The sequence below is a fragment of the Cyprinodon variegatus genome, unplaced genomic scaffold (genome assembly GCF_000732505.1).
Source record: "Cyprinodon variegatus isolate N-32 unplaced genomic scaffold, C_variegatus-1.0 Scaffold628, whole genome shotgun sequence".
In the NCBI taxonomy this organism is placed as follows: Eukaryota; Metazoa; Chordata; class Actinopteri; order Cyprinodontiformes; family Cyprinodontidae; genus Cyprinodon; species Cyprinodon variegatus.
In genome coordinates, this window is record NW_015151081.1 from 241,152 (window position 1) to 255,848 (window position 14,697).

Sequence of the window (14,697 nt, forward strand, 5' to 3'; positions counted from 1 at the left end):
TATTTACTGTATAAAAATAATATAGAAAAATATATTCAAATCTAAAATAATGTCTGCAAAAATATATTGAATACGTTATATCATTATTATTACTAAATAAAATGCAATGGCTATAGATTCTTAAAGATAGTTTTACATTAACTACAATAAATATCCATGTATTACTATTATAAGTTATTCTGAATAGGCCTATACTTTATTTTATAGAAATAATTTTTAAAAATCGAAAAAAAAAGCTTTATTCTAATGGGTTTTTCACAAAACAGCAATATAATTTAGCTATTGTTTATTAATATGAATTAAAAATATTATATTTTTAACTGCGTAAATGACAGTGTTTTATAATCCGCCTGTAGATTTACACAACAAGACCTTATTGGTTGTCTTTTTGGATCTGTATCCTGCTAAAAAAAAAAAAAATCTGGATAGATCATGGGAGTAGAGAGGCTATAAATAAAGCTACGCTGCTGTGTGACTGCGCGTAAATGAGTCGGAAGAGGGCAGAGTAATAGTAGGAGGGCCTGCGCCTCCTCTCTCTACAGCATTCATCCGTTTCCACCAATAAGCCCAATGAGCTCAGGGCGCACCGCCCACAGCCGGTGTGTATGTGTGAGTGAGCTTTTTTTTTTTTTTCCTTCTCCTTTCCCTTCCTTTTTTTTTTAAGCCAAAGCTGAATGTGTAGACCGTCACATGTTGTTTCCTCTCTTCAGTCTCAACATCAGTCGACATGTGTTATTTATTGCTTGGCTGCAGGAGAAGAAAAGCGCAAGTGTAGTTCTGGAAATAGAGGATAAAGAATAAAGCGCGGAGTTTGTTTTTTCCTCTTTATTTTTCCTTTTTCTCTCCAAGCTGCTCCTGGAAATTAAAGCGCTGCGCTCTGGTTTGGTCTAAAAAGGGACGCAAGAATGGCGAGTCCGCCGGCCGCGGGCGGTCAGTCGCTTATGACCAACGCTTGTAATATAAACAGCAATAATAACAGCGCGAAGAAATGTGGATATCTGAAGAAACAGAAACACGGGCACAAGCGCTTTTTCGTTTTAAAGGAGCCGTGCGATGGGTTTTCTGCGCGCTTGGAGTACTACGAGAGCGAAAAGAAATGGAGAAACAAGTCCGCCGCCAAGAGAGTTGTTCCTTTGGACTGCTGCCTCAACGTCAGCAAGAGAGCGGACGCCAAACACAGGTATCTCATTGCTCTTTACACCAAGGATGAGTATTTTGCCGTGGCGGCTGAAAGCGAGCAGGAACAGGAGAGCTGGTACCGCGCACTGACGGACCTGACGGCTGAGGCCAAAGTATGTGACGGCTCGGCGTCCAACTCTGCGTCCTCGCTGGTTGGCTTCGACGAGGCGAGTTACGGTGTAATAACGCCGGTTGCCGCCGCCTACAAGGAGGTATGGCAAGTCAACGTAAAATCCAGAGGACTGGGTCAGAGCAGGAATCTAACCGGCGTCTACAGGCTCTGCCTCTCCAGCCGGATGATCAGCTTCGTTAAACTCAACTCGGAGGTCGCCTCCGTCGTACTACAGCTGATGAACATCCGAAGGTGCGGCCATTCCGACAGCTTTTTCTTCATCGAGGTGGGTCGGTCTGCAGTCATCGGTCCCGGTGAGCTGTGGATGCAAGCTGACGACTCGGTGGTGGCTCAAAATATTCATGAAACTATCCTGGAGGCCATGAAAGCGATGAAGGAGCTGTCGGAGTTCCGCCCGCGCAGTAAAAGCCAGTCATCCAGCACCAACCCCATATCTGTACCAACAAGGAGACACCTGAATAATCTTCCCCCGAGTCAGACCGGGCTCTCCCGCAGGTCCCGCACTGACAGCACATCTACCACCTCTCCAGTGAGTAGTAAATGCTTATCTTGCCGGATACGCACCGCCAGTGAGGGCGATGGCACCATGACACGCCCAATGTCTGTCACTGAGAGCCCCCTCAGCCCAGGGGTCCACAGGACCCTTCTAAGCCGGTCCCACACCATAACAGCACGCCCGTCTTTAACCTTTGAATCATCTACCCTCCAGCACAGTAAGTCTATGTCAATGCCTCTGTCCCATTCTCCACCTGTGGCGACCCCATGTGCTGGAAATGTGTCCTCATGTGTGGACAGCAGTGTCCCCCGCCCTTCCAGCTGCAGTGCATCTTTCTCAGGCTCCCCCAGTGATGCAGGCTTTATTTCGTGTGAGGAATATGGCTCCAGCCCTGCCGATGCACGGGACCTCAGGTTACCACTAACCCTACGTAGCAACACTCCTGAGTCTCTCAAAGCCGATACCCCACCCTCTAGGGACGGCAGTGAACTTGATGGTTACATGGTGATGGAGAGGCAAAATCAGAATGGTTACCGGCGAATGTCAGAGCTGGATAAAGTCTATCGAAAGCGGACATACTCCCTTACTACCCCCCGCCAGCAGAGGCGGCCCCCTCAGGTGTCTTCAGCTTCTCTGGATGAGTACACTCTGATGAGAGCCACGTACACCAGTGGAAGCCAGTCTTCTCTGAGGTGCCACACAGCCTCACCTAAAGGAAGCGGGTTAGAAGACAACAGGGACGTTCACAGCAGTTCTAACAGTCTCCATGGTGACAGTGGCTACATGCCCATGATGCCTGGAGCCGGACCCCAGACTCCAGGGTCCAAGGACAGCCCCTACATGCCCATGAGCCCCATGTGTGTTTCTGCTCCCAAACAGATCATAAACCCCCGTTCACACTCCTGCACCGCAGGGCTGGCCCCACGCAAGGACTCCCCTGGCAGTGTTTCTCTGGAGGACAGTGGTTACATGCCAATGTGGTGTGGGCAGAAGATGTCAGTGGAAAGCAGTGATGGAAAGCCAAACACTGGAGAGTACCTGTACATGTCTCCTGTTGATGCTCCGGTTTCTCTCACACCTCCTGACTACCATCTCAGTCCCTCGGGGGACCCACAGCCCCACCACAGACCACCTTTTTGTTACAACTCTCTACAAAGATTAGTCAAAGGACAGTTACAGCGAAATGGGTCATCTGACACTGATCAGTATGTTGTGATGAGTTTACAGAGACAGCGGATAGAAGAAGAGTCCACCGGTGGTCCCGTCTCCCCTGGAGAATCGGGAAGCAGCAGCTCCCCATGTACGCCAGGCACTCCGTCCTCTCTCCCCTCTCCTCTCAGACTGACTCGGCTAGAAGGAGGAATGTTGCATCGCAGTAAGGTGTGTCGCCCCACCCGCCTGGCTCTGGAATCCCTTAAAACACTACCATGTATGAGCGAGCATCCTCTTCCCTCAGAACCTCGCAGCCCTGGAGAATACATCAACATAGAATTTGGTGGAGCTGCCCATGTCCCGCTGATGGAGAACTCAGAGGCTGGAAGTGTAATGTGCATAGATGGTGGAGCCCTGTCATTGTCAGACTATGCTAACATTGATATGAGTTCACCGGTTCACCTTGAATCACACCAAGGAGAGGATTCCCACTCAGCAGGGTGTCTGAACCACACACCTGAAGTTTTGATTTGTCCCAGTGTGGGAAGCAGCCGGCAGGGCACACAGGGAGATCAGAGCAAAGAGGATGAGAGGAGAACAGAGGCGGAGACAAAGGAGATGGGACAGAAAGGAAGTCCTGTGTTAGAGCCGCCTGCTCTTACCAAAGGTGACTACACAGAGATGACCTTTGCCCCCCCTCCTCCTTTATCTGTTCCCCGTATGACCGATGCCACCCCCCTTCCCACCAGCCCCACTGCATGTATGAAGAGACTCAGCCTTGAAAGTAGCTTAGAGGATGTCGTACCCCCAGTGCCAGTAGATTCTTTCCTGCTTGGGGGTCCTTCGTTATCTCACACAGTTGTAGATCCAAACCGGGGGGCCAAAGTTATCCGGGCAGACCCTCAGGGGCGTCGCCGACATAGCTCCGAGACCTTCTCCTCCACTACTACTGTGACGCCAGTGTGCCCATCTTTTGCCCACGACGCCAAGCGGCACAGCTCCGCCTCTGTGGAAAACGTGTCCCGCTCTGTGCAAAGCTCCGAGGGGCCTGGCGAAGACCACAACAGCCCCATGTGCAGGGAAACGTCAGCGGGGTATCAGAATGGACTGAACTACATTGCCTTAAACCTGATGGAGGGAAACCTTGGAGGGGGCAGATTAGGGGGGTGCGACGAAATCCTGAGGTTCAAGACGGCTTGCGGCTGCAAAGGGGGCCTAAATGGTTTTAGCGCCAGCCCTTATGCCAGCCTGGGATTCAAGGAGACTACTACTGCTGCTGTGAAAGGTGAGTGTTTATCGTCATTGCACACACCCATTCATTCAGTAGGTTTTTCATTCATAAAGGGAGTGGTGTAAGGGCAGAGTAGGATCAAGATCCGCCTTGATCGGACTTCACAGTCTGAAGAGTTTGGCTGTGCATGTCATGAGATTCTTTCTGTTATAAAAGTTAACGTCATCTGCATAAGACCATCATAGATGCAAGCATGCTCTGTATTAATTTTAAACTTTAAGTTCTTTTAGAATCTCATAATTGTGACTCTGAATAATGTTAAAAATAACCAGCACCCAGTCATCAGCTCTGTCTCTTTTTTTTTATTTTTTTAACTCTTCCACTGCTGATATATGTAAACACAGGCTACACGAGCTTCAGAGAAGTAAACTAGTTATTAACATGGCTACTGGGTGTGGGCTGTGATGTTTAGATAGGATTAGTCACCTACTAGTTCCACCCATCATTTAAAATCCCAAGGCTGCGAGATGATGAGGAGGTCTTTTATCTTGTTTTAAAGTGCAGAGCTGAAAGCCTGGAAACAGATTTTCTTTTCTTTCTAAATAAGATTTTAGGTATTTTGGTTAGGCAAAGAAAGGAGGCACATTTACAAAACACTTGTCTATTATGTGTGCAGTGTTCTGCTTTTTTTTAGTAGCCAATTATTTTAACTTAATTAGCTGATAGGAGTTTACATTTTCTTTAATAATTATCTGCAGAGTCTTATTTTGAAACGACTTCCAACGGTTGTATTTACTCTGGCTTGACTCTGCCTTTGTATGTTTTGTGTGAATGGTTTGCTCTGCTCTCCTACAGTGACGCAGATCTCTAACACGTCAGTATGTAAAAAAAATATACATATTTATATATATATATATATAAAACCATAGTCAGTGACGCACCACATTATGATGCTGGTCTTAAAGGAACTACACTGGCTAATATTGTACACACACACATATATATATATATATATTACATTCTGCATATGTTAGACAGTGTTTTGTAACCATGGAAAGGCTATGTCTGTGTGTGCGTGGAACGGAGGGGGAGGGGACATATCCCCCATCATAATATTACCTTTCACCTCATTTCATTCAGTGTTGCATCAGTGGCCTTTCATACATGTGTAAACGGAAGGGATTATTTACAGAGATGGATGATCCCGTCAGGGGCATGTCAGAAGTTGTTGTTTGCTTGAAAAGAAAATAGGGAGAGTCGGGATCTTTGTGAGTCACAGAAGTCTGTGTTCCCAGTGGTGAAATAGTAGAGTTTAATTAGTGTTTGTGCTTTCACAACCGTCTCCCCATCTCTGGTCTCAGCCAGGCTCTCGTTCTGTGAGCCGCAGTCAGCGTGAAGCTCAGTGCAAGTCATCGGGTTCCCCAGAAAAACAAGTGAGTCAGTTGTTTATCAATTGTCAGGTACTGGGTTTCAGGGCTGGAATGCGGGCAGTGTGCAAAGGTTGCTGGGAGAGGTGAATGCTCACTTGTTTTTCTAACCTGGTGGGATGGACTTAGAAAGGGGGGCTGTAATGGGAGGATTCTTTTCTTTTCCCCCACTGTGAGCAACTTCACAAACATGCCAATGAAATGTTCTTTTAGAAGAACAAGGTTTGATAAACATGTTTTGGGTGAGGACACACGTGAACTTGTAAGCTTGTGCCCTTCCTGGTCTGTGGAAAATCTTCCCGGATTGGTTGAAAAATACTGAGGTTTGCTTTTGAGTGGATATCCTTCTGAGTAAATTCACCCCTTTCCCACGTTGTACTTCCATTTCATCCCTCTCTACATTTCATATCCTCAACTTTACAGTGATAATGGAAATTAATTATTTATTATGTATAAATCAGTTCTCTTAATATTATTGGCTGAAAACTTTTTATTTTACTCTGTTTAGGCCTGTTTCTTCACATAAAACATTTCCGACTAAAGCCTTGATGAAACAAACGTAACTCTTTATTGACCAAATGCTGGTAAAAACCACTTTAATAGTTATATAAATCTTGTCTTGTTGCAGTCACTTCGAAGTATAACAAATTAAAACCTCCAAAAGGTTAGAACTACAAGGCTGTATGAGAAGGCTTGTTTGACAATATTATGTGAACAGAATGAGAATTTGTTTTTCATATGCAGTAAACTACACTGCAAAGCACTACCGGGGTTTTTAAAAGTTAAATTTTAAGACAGCTGAGATTTTTCATTGTATTGTTTCTTTGATCTAAACGTCCATTTCATGAGAAAGAGGTGGAGTTCTTCTTGGCTGTATAAAGCAGCTCTCTCCCACCCCTTCCATTTGCTGCTGGTTGAAATAAGGCTAATTACTAGTGATTGAGATCACAGATTTTCTTAAGACCAACACCGATTATTTTTGACATCAGTCTAACCAATCCCCGATATGTGCCTTTGATTTTAGAAGGTGATGTTACTTTTTTCTTTCATCTGAATGATAACAATAACAAAAGAAAAAGAAAAAAATGAAAGTTGTTAACAAAAACTAAAAAATAAACATTAACAAAGAGCAAATGGAGGACAATGAATGCGCTTGTGAATGCAAGGCATGGCAGCTGATTGCACAACCATGAGTCGGCAAATGCTGATGAAGAAAAAAAATGCAAATATCAGCACAAGATATCGGCCGGCTGATGTATTAGTCTATCTATACTGTCTACAGTTTTACCTCTCTGAAAAGGATGACAAAGTCTGATGTTTGCACATGCTTAGTTGCAAAAGGCTAGTTGGACAGCAGAAAGCAAGAATCAGTATCCCTCCATTTGGAGGTGAAAGACCTCTGGCATCAAAATTCTAAACATTGGCCACACCTCTTTACTACAAGACGACAGGCTTTGCTGCATTCCCCTGTGATAGTCGGGTATGCCATTGTTTGCATTCCAGCAATACTTAAGGTACATTCGGCCATCACCTGTTGTTATCTCGCATCCTTGATCACAGTTTTGCATAAGGGAAGAAGAAGCTGTACATTTGTAAACACTTCCTATTTGCCAGTGTACAAAGGAAGTTCTGCAAGTTTCAGTTGAAAACGTTATTGGCCTGCCAACGGTTGCCATATTTCTCTATGTTTGTGTTGTGAATTTCAAATTAACTCTTTTGAAAATGGCAGAAATAATAAGCCAGTTAGTCAAATTGCTACGGTCCAGATTTGCTGGAAGTTTGCAGTCAAAATTGCTGCATTGGACTTAAGAATAGAGAGATGTTTGTATAAAGAATTGATAAAAAAAAACCATTATATTAGAGAGGCAACTATACATTATTGGAAAAGACAGTTATTCCCTTGATCCACTCCAGTTGGTGAGCCAAATTCCTTTTTTCTAATAGCTTTACTCATTAAAACTAAGTAAAGTACTCCTATGATTTTACAGTATAAACATATCAACCAAAAGCAGGTACTTCAATACTCTTTGTTTGGGTTTGATACTAGTATCAAACAAAGATAGATACGAAAAGGCATGAAATTGCTTTTCATTGTTTTGGATTTAAAACTACAACCTCTATTAAAGAACCTGCAGAAGATTTTTCCTCTATTATGTGGGATAGTTTCAGAAAAACAAAATGTCAAAAGATCATAATGCCAAAACAAACAAAAATAAAAAGTCGAGAAAAGATCTAGTAGGTGCAGCTTTGCCTTCACACTTTTACCAGATGAAATGTGATGACTTGTTAGATGTGAAAACTTCTAGGTGTGTCCATCTTTGTTTATGCACCACAGCACTTTGTTAAAAGAGGCTAAATCTTTTTGAAGGACACGTAAAAACATGTTTTGAAAACGCAGAGAAGGTTTTCAGCCAAATTTAGACTGCTTTGTCAATTTTTCCTAATGCCCTGAAGTAAACTTTGATTGAAACACAGCCTTTGTCATTTTTTTGTCTGAGTGTCAGATGGTGTTGTGTTAGAAGGATTACGATAAATCCACTCACTTAAATTTCTATGTTTCAGTCTGTAAAGGTAAACGGGAGGCGTGTCTGGTGTCCTAACATCTTTTCTTCAAGCCTTTTGTTTAATTAATTTCTTTTTCATCCTTTTCTCATTTCTGTTCCAAATTTCCCTCTCTTTTAAAAAAAAAAAAACATTTGGCTTTCTGACTAAAAGTAGTCATGCACGGGTACGGACAGAGGGGCAAAACTGACTCATGCTCTCCATTTGTGGGATCATACCTCTTGCCCACCCCCCTCTCCCCAAAAATACACCCACCAGTCACACATTCTGACTTTTAGTGCCACTACCATGTGCGTACATATACAGCTATCAGCAGATGGCGGGTAGTGGGGGGGGTGCAGTGGGGTCAGGGGTTTCTGCACCTGCCCCTCCAAGCAGTACTCACTGGTTATCTGGCCCCTCCGAGGAGAGTGACAATACGGCAGTGACTGGCCGCCATCTGCCACCACAACAACAGAGGGAGAGGGTGTGTGTGTCTGTGCCTGTCTATGTGTGCGAGACAGAGGGGAGCTGGGGGCGTGGCCAAGCAGTTTCAAGAAGCCAACCACAAACCCTCCCCCCCTTTCACTCCTCATGTGCGTCCTTCTCCTCCCCCATTTCTCCTTATCGTCGCTCTCCGAAGACCCTGGTTTCTGTTTTTCAGAGGCCATGTGATTTCATTCTCCCCTCGCCCTCCTTTTCTTTTCTTTCATTCGCACAAAAATACACCTTCTCCACATGCAGCACTCTTAGGTTTCTGTTTTTGTTTACCAACTGCGTTCTATGGGTTTTACAGACAACTGACAGTTGTTTAAGAAAATCAGCCAAAGGATCCTGCCTCTTTTTTTTCTCCCCCGTCTCATCTCCCTCATATTTTTAATGCTCATTTTGAATATTCAAATGGTGGAGTATGCATCTTCACCTGTCCTGAACATCCCCTGCCCTGCAGACACACGTAAGCAGCGACTCTGATACATAACTCTTTGAGCAAAGTAGGGCGGGATGTTCCAGCGCGAGATCAAAACAAACCTCACGTATCCTCAATTTAGCTTGGAGGTAAGACGGATTACATTCACTTCAGGATTAGACATTGTTCGGTTGCTTGTTTTTCGAAAGGTGATGCAAATAGAGTGGCTCTGCGTGTTTGATGCAAGTACGCAATCCTTATATATTCATATTTGTCCTGTTCACAAACACAAGCCAGGTGAGAGGGGACCGCTGCATGGTGCTTGGTTTGGGAGGTTGTGAAACATGTGTTCTCCTAAGCATTCGTCCAACTTTCTGTCTCTAGATAGGCCTTCTGCCAGTAAGATGCTCTTGTGGGAGAATGGAGCTGTCACATCCATTATTTCAGACACCTGAATTAAAAATAGAGCAGCTGTTGTGCTGATAATTGATTGATGGATTAAGTAATTACTTTAAGTCAAATAACTGTTGTCTAATTTTATCTACAAGGGTTACTTCCTCCCTGTTTCTGCCAGCTACAAACTGGACATCGTTCTGGATGAGAATTTGATGCTGCGTTCATAAATTGTAAAAAATATAAAATTTTGCATACTTAACACATAAAAAACTACTGCTTTCATTTTAAATAAGAAAAAAACCGAAATACTATTTTCAAAATATATGAGATGTTGATCATGACAGTGAGGGCTTTGTTATCTGTAACATAATAGCCATTTGGAGTATCATATAGTGATTAGAGGGTAAATATGGAGCAGATGTAGTGCACGTTTTCTGATGCTTATTATGAAGAATATTATACTAATTTGGTCCTTTGGTCTTTATCGTGCAGAATATTACAAACGATACTAACTGGATTATCAACCAGGCTATCAGCTTATGTAGCACCTGCAGGCAGCTGCTTAGACATGCCAAAGGCAACTAACATTGGTGTTACTTAGTAAACATGACATGGGTGCCTGTGCTTTTGGTGACCAGAAATATCATTAAATGTATTAGTTTGAACATTTTCACAAATTAAGCAAAAACAGAGGTTTTATAAAATTTTACCTACCATGTGCAACAAAGGTTAGGTAAGGTAATGGACCGTGTTGGAGACAACTTTAGTCACTCATGACACCTTTTTTAATCATTGCAATAAAAGGGCTTTAAATAGGATGAGCGGTATGTTCATCTAGAATAATAAGACAACACGCCTTGCCAATACCGACTTCCAGTTTTCCCTTAAGTCTGACTCTCTGATTCTGCCTTTAGATATATTTCCTATTACAGATGACAGGAAAAAAACATGCCTTTTAGTCTTAAACCTGCTCAAAAATGAACCTTTATTGGATTTAGAAAAAAGGCTGTTCATTAACTGATCTAAAATGATGCCAACACAAATTTTGCATGTATGAGCTGGAAGGAAACGAACAACCAGGCTTTTGCATATTGATTAGTGCATCTCTACTTTCATATGAATTGGAGAGAGACCGCAAACTCTCTTGATGTTTTTGTTTTGTTGCTCCGGCAGAAGTGTGGTAGGTCAGCATTGTCAGCCGCTGTTTGTTTGACCTCAGCGCTGCTGTAGATCAGGGAGGAGCTGACCGGGTTCAGGAATGTAAACAAAGAAGGCAGACCTGTCTGTTCCATCTTTTACTGCTCAGGTTTTGAAGACAAATATTCAAATAAACTGGTGGATAATCAACAAACAGAGAATAAGGAGCCAGAAAAGAGATTACTAATACATAGCTGTATCCCTGAAAGGGACAGGGGGCTAATTTTAGCTTGAGTGAACTAAATAAATAATGAACAGGGCTTTTGTGTGTCTGAGTTGGTGTGGGTGGGCAGGTATGCGAGGGGGGGAGTGGGCTTTTAGTAGCAGGGAGAGGTGGGGGTGTGTATGCATGTGCTTGTAAAAAGGAGGAGGGGTAGAGGCTACTGGGTTCATTCCCCTGTTGGATCTCCAATCCCCTCCTCCTTGTAACAGCCCCCCTTCACCAAATCTTCCCTCCCACCCCTTTCTTTGCCACAATCTTCTTTGGTTTGAAAAGTGCTGTGTGTGGCTGATCCTGGTCTTTGCAGTTATTGTTCTTAGAAGGAATCGGAGAAAGGATGTAGAAAAAAGTGATGCATCCATTTGTTTTCACAACCACACCTGGTTGCTGGTCTGAGCTGTTAAGGTGATTCAGACTGCCTTCCCGGCAGATCACAGTCATTCTCACCCAAGTGCTTGCCTCTACAGGCTGCTGACTAGCCCATCCCCTCACACACACATTTGGATCGGCATGGTCTCTGAGTCCCATGACCTCACTGCATTCCCGTTCCTCTCTGTCAGGTTCACTCTGTTACTGTGGTTTTTCCACCGCTTCCCTCCCCACTGCGTCTGTTTTCCTCAGTCTCCGCCAGCACAGGTGGCCTCAGGAGTAAAATCAATTATCCAGTTATTTGCATCCCGGACACCCCCCCAAAGCAGCTTCCCTGTGCTTTCTTCTCTGTAGAACTAACATTGCAATCGACATTTACCTTCAGGGCAGATTGTATAGAGCAGAGATAGAGAGCAGAAGTGTGTATGTTTGTATGTTTATGATTTGAATGGATGGAGAGAGGGTGGGAGGGGGCTATACAGCAGATTCTGAATGAAAGGCTTGTTTCAGAGAATGATGATCACATTCAGCTTTGTGAAAACAGCTCTTGTTCTACATGGCCAGGAAGAAGCAGAGGGGGCAGCGAATGAGAGAAGAAATGCACCCGCTATCTGTGTGTGTGCGTGTGTGTGTTTATGTCAGCCAGCCAAGACTTCCGCTTCTATCTGATAGCCCTGCATGCAAATGAAACCCCACAAACATGTACAGAGGGGCATAAGGTCAGCACAGCTTTCCACTGAGAGAAAAGCTAGACGTCAACCACTCTGCTCTCAGAGTATCAGAAAACACTTAAGTTTGAGTGCGAGGGACAGATGAAGTGCTTTGTATGGGTAAAGTATTAGTGTTTTCTTTTTTTTTTCTTCAAATCAGGAGATTTTAAATGCCATGCTGTTTTTTTTCCATTTCCATAACAGCACATGCTGGTCAAGTGTGTGCCATCTGAGGGATAATACAGCACAATTGCAAACTACTCATAGTGGATTTTGCTGAAAAATCAAATCCATAATGTTGTATAAATAACTTTTAAACATATAGAGGTGTAGAGAATGAATAATTTATTTTTATTTTTATGAAAAACAAGCAAAACTATATGCATTTTTTTTTTTTAGAAAGCAACCTCAAAATAAACAGCTATTGTAAACTATCTTTGATCCAATAATGATTATTTAGCCTAGTTTTGACTCATTAACATCATATTGATATGTTTCCTCAAATAGGATAGCAATTTTATAAACCTTAAATTGTGTTAGAAATTCCCCAGTAAACATTAAAAACATTAAAATTATTTATCTGGCAGAATATTGGAGAAAGAGACACAATATATGACCGGCTAACTGTTAGCTGCTGATCACACAGGTACACTGGGTGGTTTTTAGTTTTCTATAGGATTCCAAAACCGAAGTGCTTTCTCCTTTTAGGTAGTCAATGGGATATCTGGGTTGTTTGACAAAATAAAAGCATAGAACAAGTTAAACAGTAACATCTTATGTTTCGTGGGGATCCAGCATTATGATTAAAGGTGTGAGAAATTTCCACCTACCTCCATTTAAGATCCTTTTCTTTTAAAGATTTCAATATAACCTTACCAACCAGCAGGTATGCCACACAAATGTTTATCTCAGGGGCCTCTAATAGGGTTCTGCATCTTTTAGAAAAGCTTCTGCTTCAGCACACCTGAATCTAATGATTGAATTCCCTCCTCAGCTGCTACCAAGGGCTGTAGAGGCCCCATTAATCTTCAATTTATTTAAGTCAGGTGTTTGGAGGCAGGGAAACATCTATGTAAGCCAGTGGATCCTGAAGACCAGGATTGAAGAAACTGCTTTATACCTTAAACTAAACCATCTCTTTTTTATTTATTTAATTTATTTTTTGATCTTTTATTTATTTAATATTTAATTCCTCCAAACAGCCTAAATACCATTGACTCACATTGAAGCTCAAGTAGTAAATGATGACCTTTTTGAGAAGTAAAAATAATAATGATTAATAATAATAATGTAACTTAATTGATCTCACACTGGAGAAATTTATCTGCATTTAACCCATCCCCTTGGGAAACAGTGGGCTGCCACTGTGCAGCATTCGGGGAGCAGTGTGGGGTTAAGGATCTTGCTCAGGGACCCAGAGCGCAGGCTGTGGGAATCAAACTTGCAACCTTCTCAGAGCACAAGCATACTGCAACACTCCCCTCAAACACAAGAAATACCAAGTTCTGTTGTTAAAAACACTCTGAAAGGTTACAGTGTTGAGTTGTTTTGCACTCAGGCCTCTCAAGATGCTAGATTATCATTTCATTGCAGAGACTACACAGCTCCTTCTGAAACAGAACCCTAATGTTTTTCAACTGTGGGCTTTTTCTTCCATTATTTGTTTAAATAGTAATGAATGCATACCCTTAACCACAGAGTGTTAATACCGGTAAATCTAAAAAGTCTTATTTTCTTCTTTTTTCTATTTCAGAGTGAAGACTCATTGGTCTTCCCAGCGTTCCTCATCCTTTCCCTTCCTTTGCTGTGAAAGTTAATTCTGCTGCATCCTGATGACAAGGTCACCACTGCAACAGCTGGACAGCTGACGTCCCTTCAACTTTATGCTGCGGCCATAACCTTGGACAAATGGACATTGGACCCTTTACCTAAATCCCTCTCCTTTTTTTTCTCAGCACCCAAACATCCAGGTGCCATTGCTGCTGTAGTGCTAGAAAAAGAACTCTAACAGAATATAAAACTCTTAACACTTGATGGGTAACTTTATCTCTGCGTTTAGGCCTTCAAACTGTTCTGCACATTATTAGATCATCATCTGTTTAACTTATGTCCATTTCCAGACTTAGAAACTTGTTTTGTTTTGGCTTTAGCCAAGTAGTAGTCAGATTTTTCTTACCATAAAACCTGTGAACCAAACCCGGAGAGCATGAGCTAACAACTACATGCAAGAAAAAAATCAACAAAAGAAAACAACCTTTCATGAGTACTGATGAACACATATTTATTTATTTATCAATAGTGTATGTTTGCATTAAATGAAAAGGGTGAGAATCTGTATACAGGGTTGTTCAGCAAAAAGAGACGGCGTTTGTGAGCATATTTAAAAGTCAAAGGTTACGTTTGCTTACACAAGAAATACCTCAGCACCAAGTCAACAAGTAGATATATATATATATATATGAAATATTTATTTTCAGAGGTGAATGTGAAAATAAAAAGAAAAAAATTATATATATATATATAAAAAAAAACAACAACAATCCAAAGCCTTACTCTAACCATCAGCCTCATTCTGATGGACTCTTTTTGGTTGGACCTTTACATACAGTATCAAAGATTTACCCGATCATTTTAAGTGACTGAATGTTTATCAGAGCCAGCCTCTCTGAGATTAACTTCCTTATCTTGCCACTTGTATGACAAAAAATATGTATTCAAAATCCATAGTAATATATTTAT

General features: G+C 42.3%; 1 protein-coding gene across 1 annotated transcript; it reads left to right on the forward strand.

Annotated features, from left to right (window-relative positions):
• Positions 1 to 663: 663 nt before the first annotated feature.
• Positions 664 to 14,477, forward strand: irs2 (insulin receptor substrate 2). Its single transcript, XM_015393164.1, has 2 exons — positions 664 to 4,245; positions 13,712 to 14,477. The coding sequence occupies exons 1-2, from the start codon at positions 906 to 908 to the stop codon at positions 13,714 to 13,716; spliced, it is 3,345 nt and encodes a 1,114-aa protein (XP_015248650.1). The 5' UTR covers positions 664 to 905; the 3' UTR covers positions 13,717 to 14,477.
• The last annotated feature ends 220 nt before the right edge of the window (positions 14,478 to 14,697 follow it).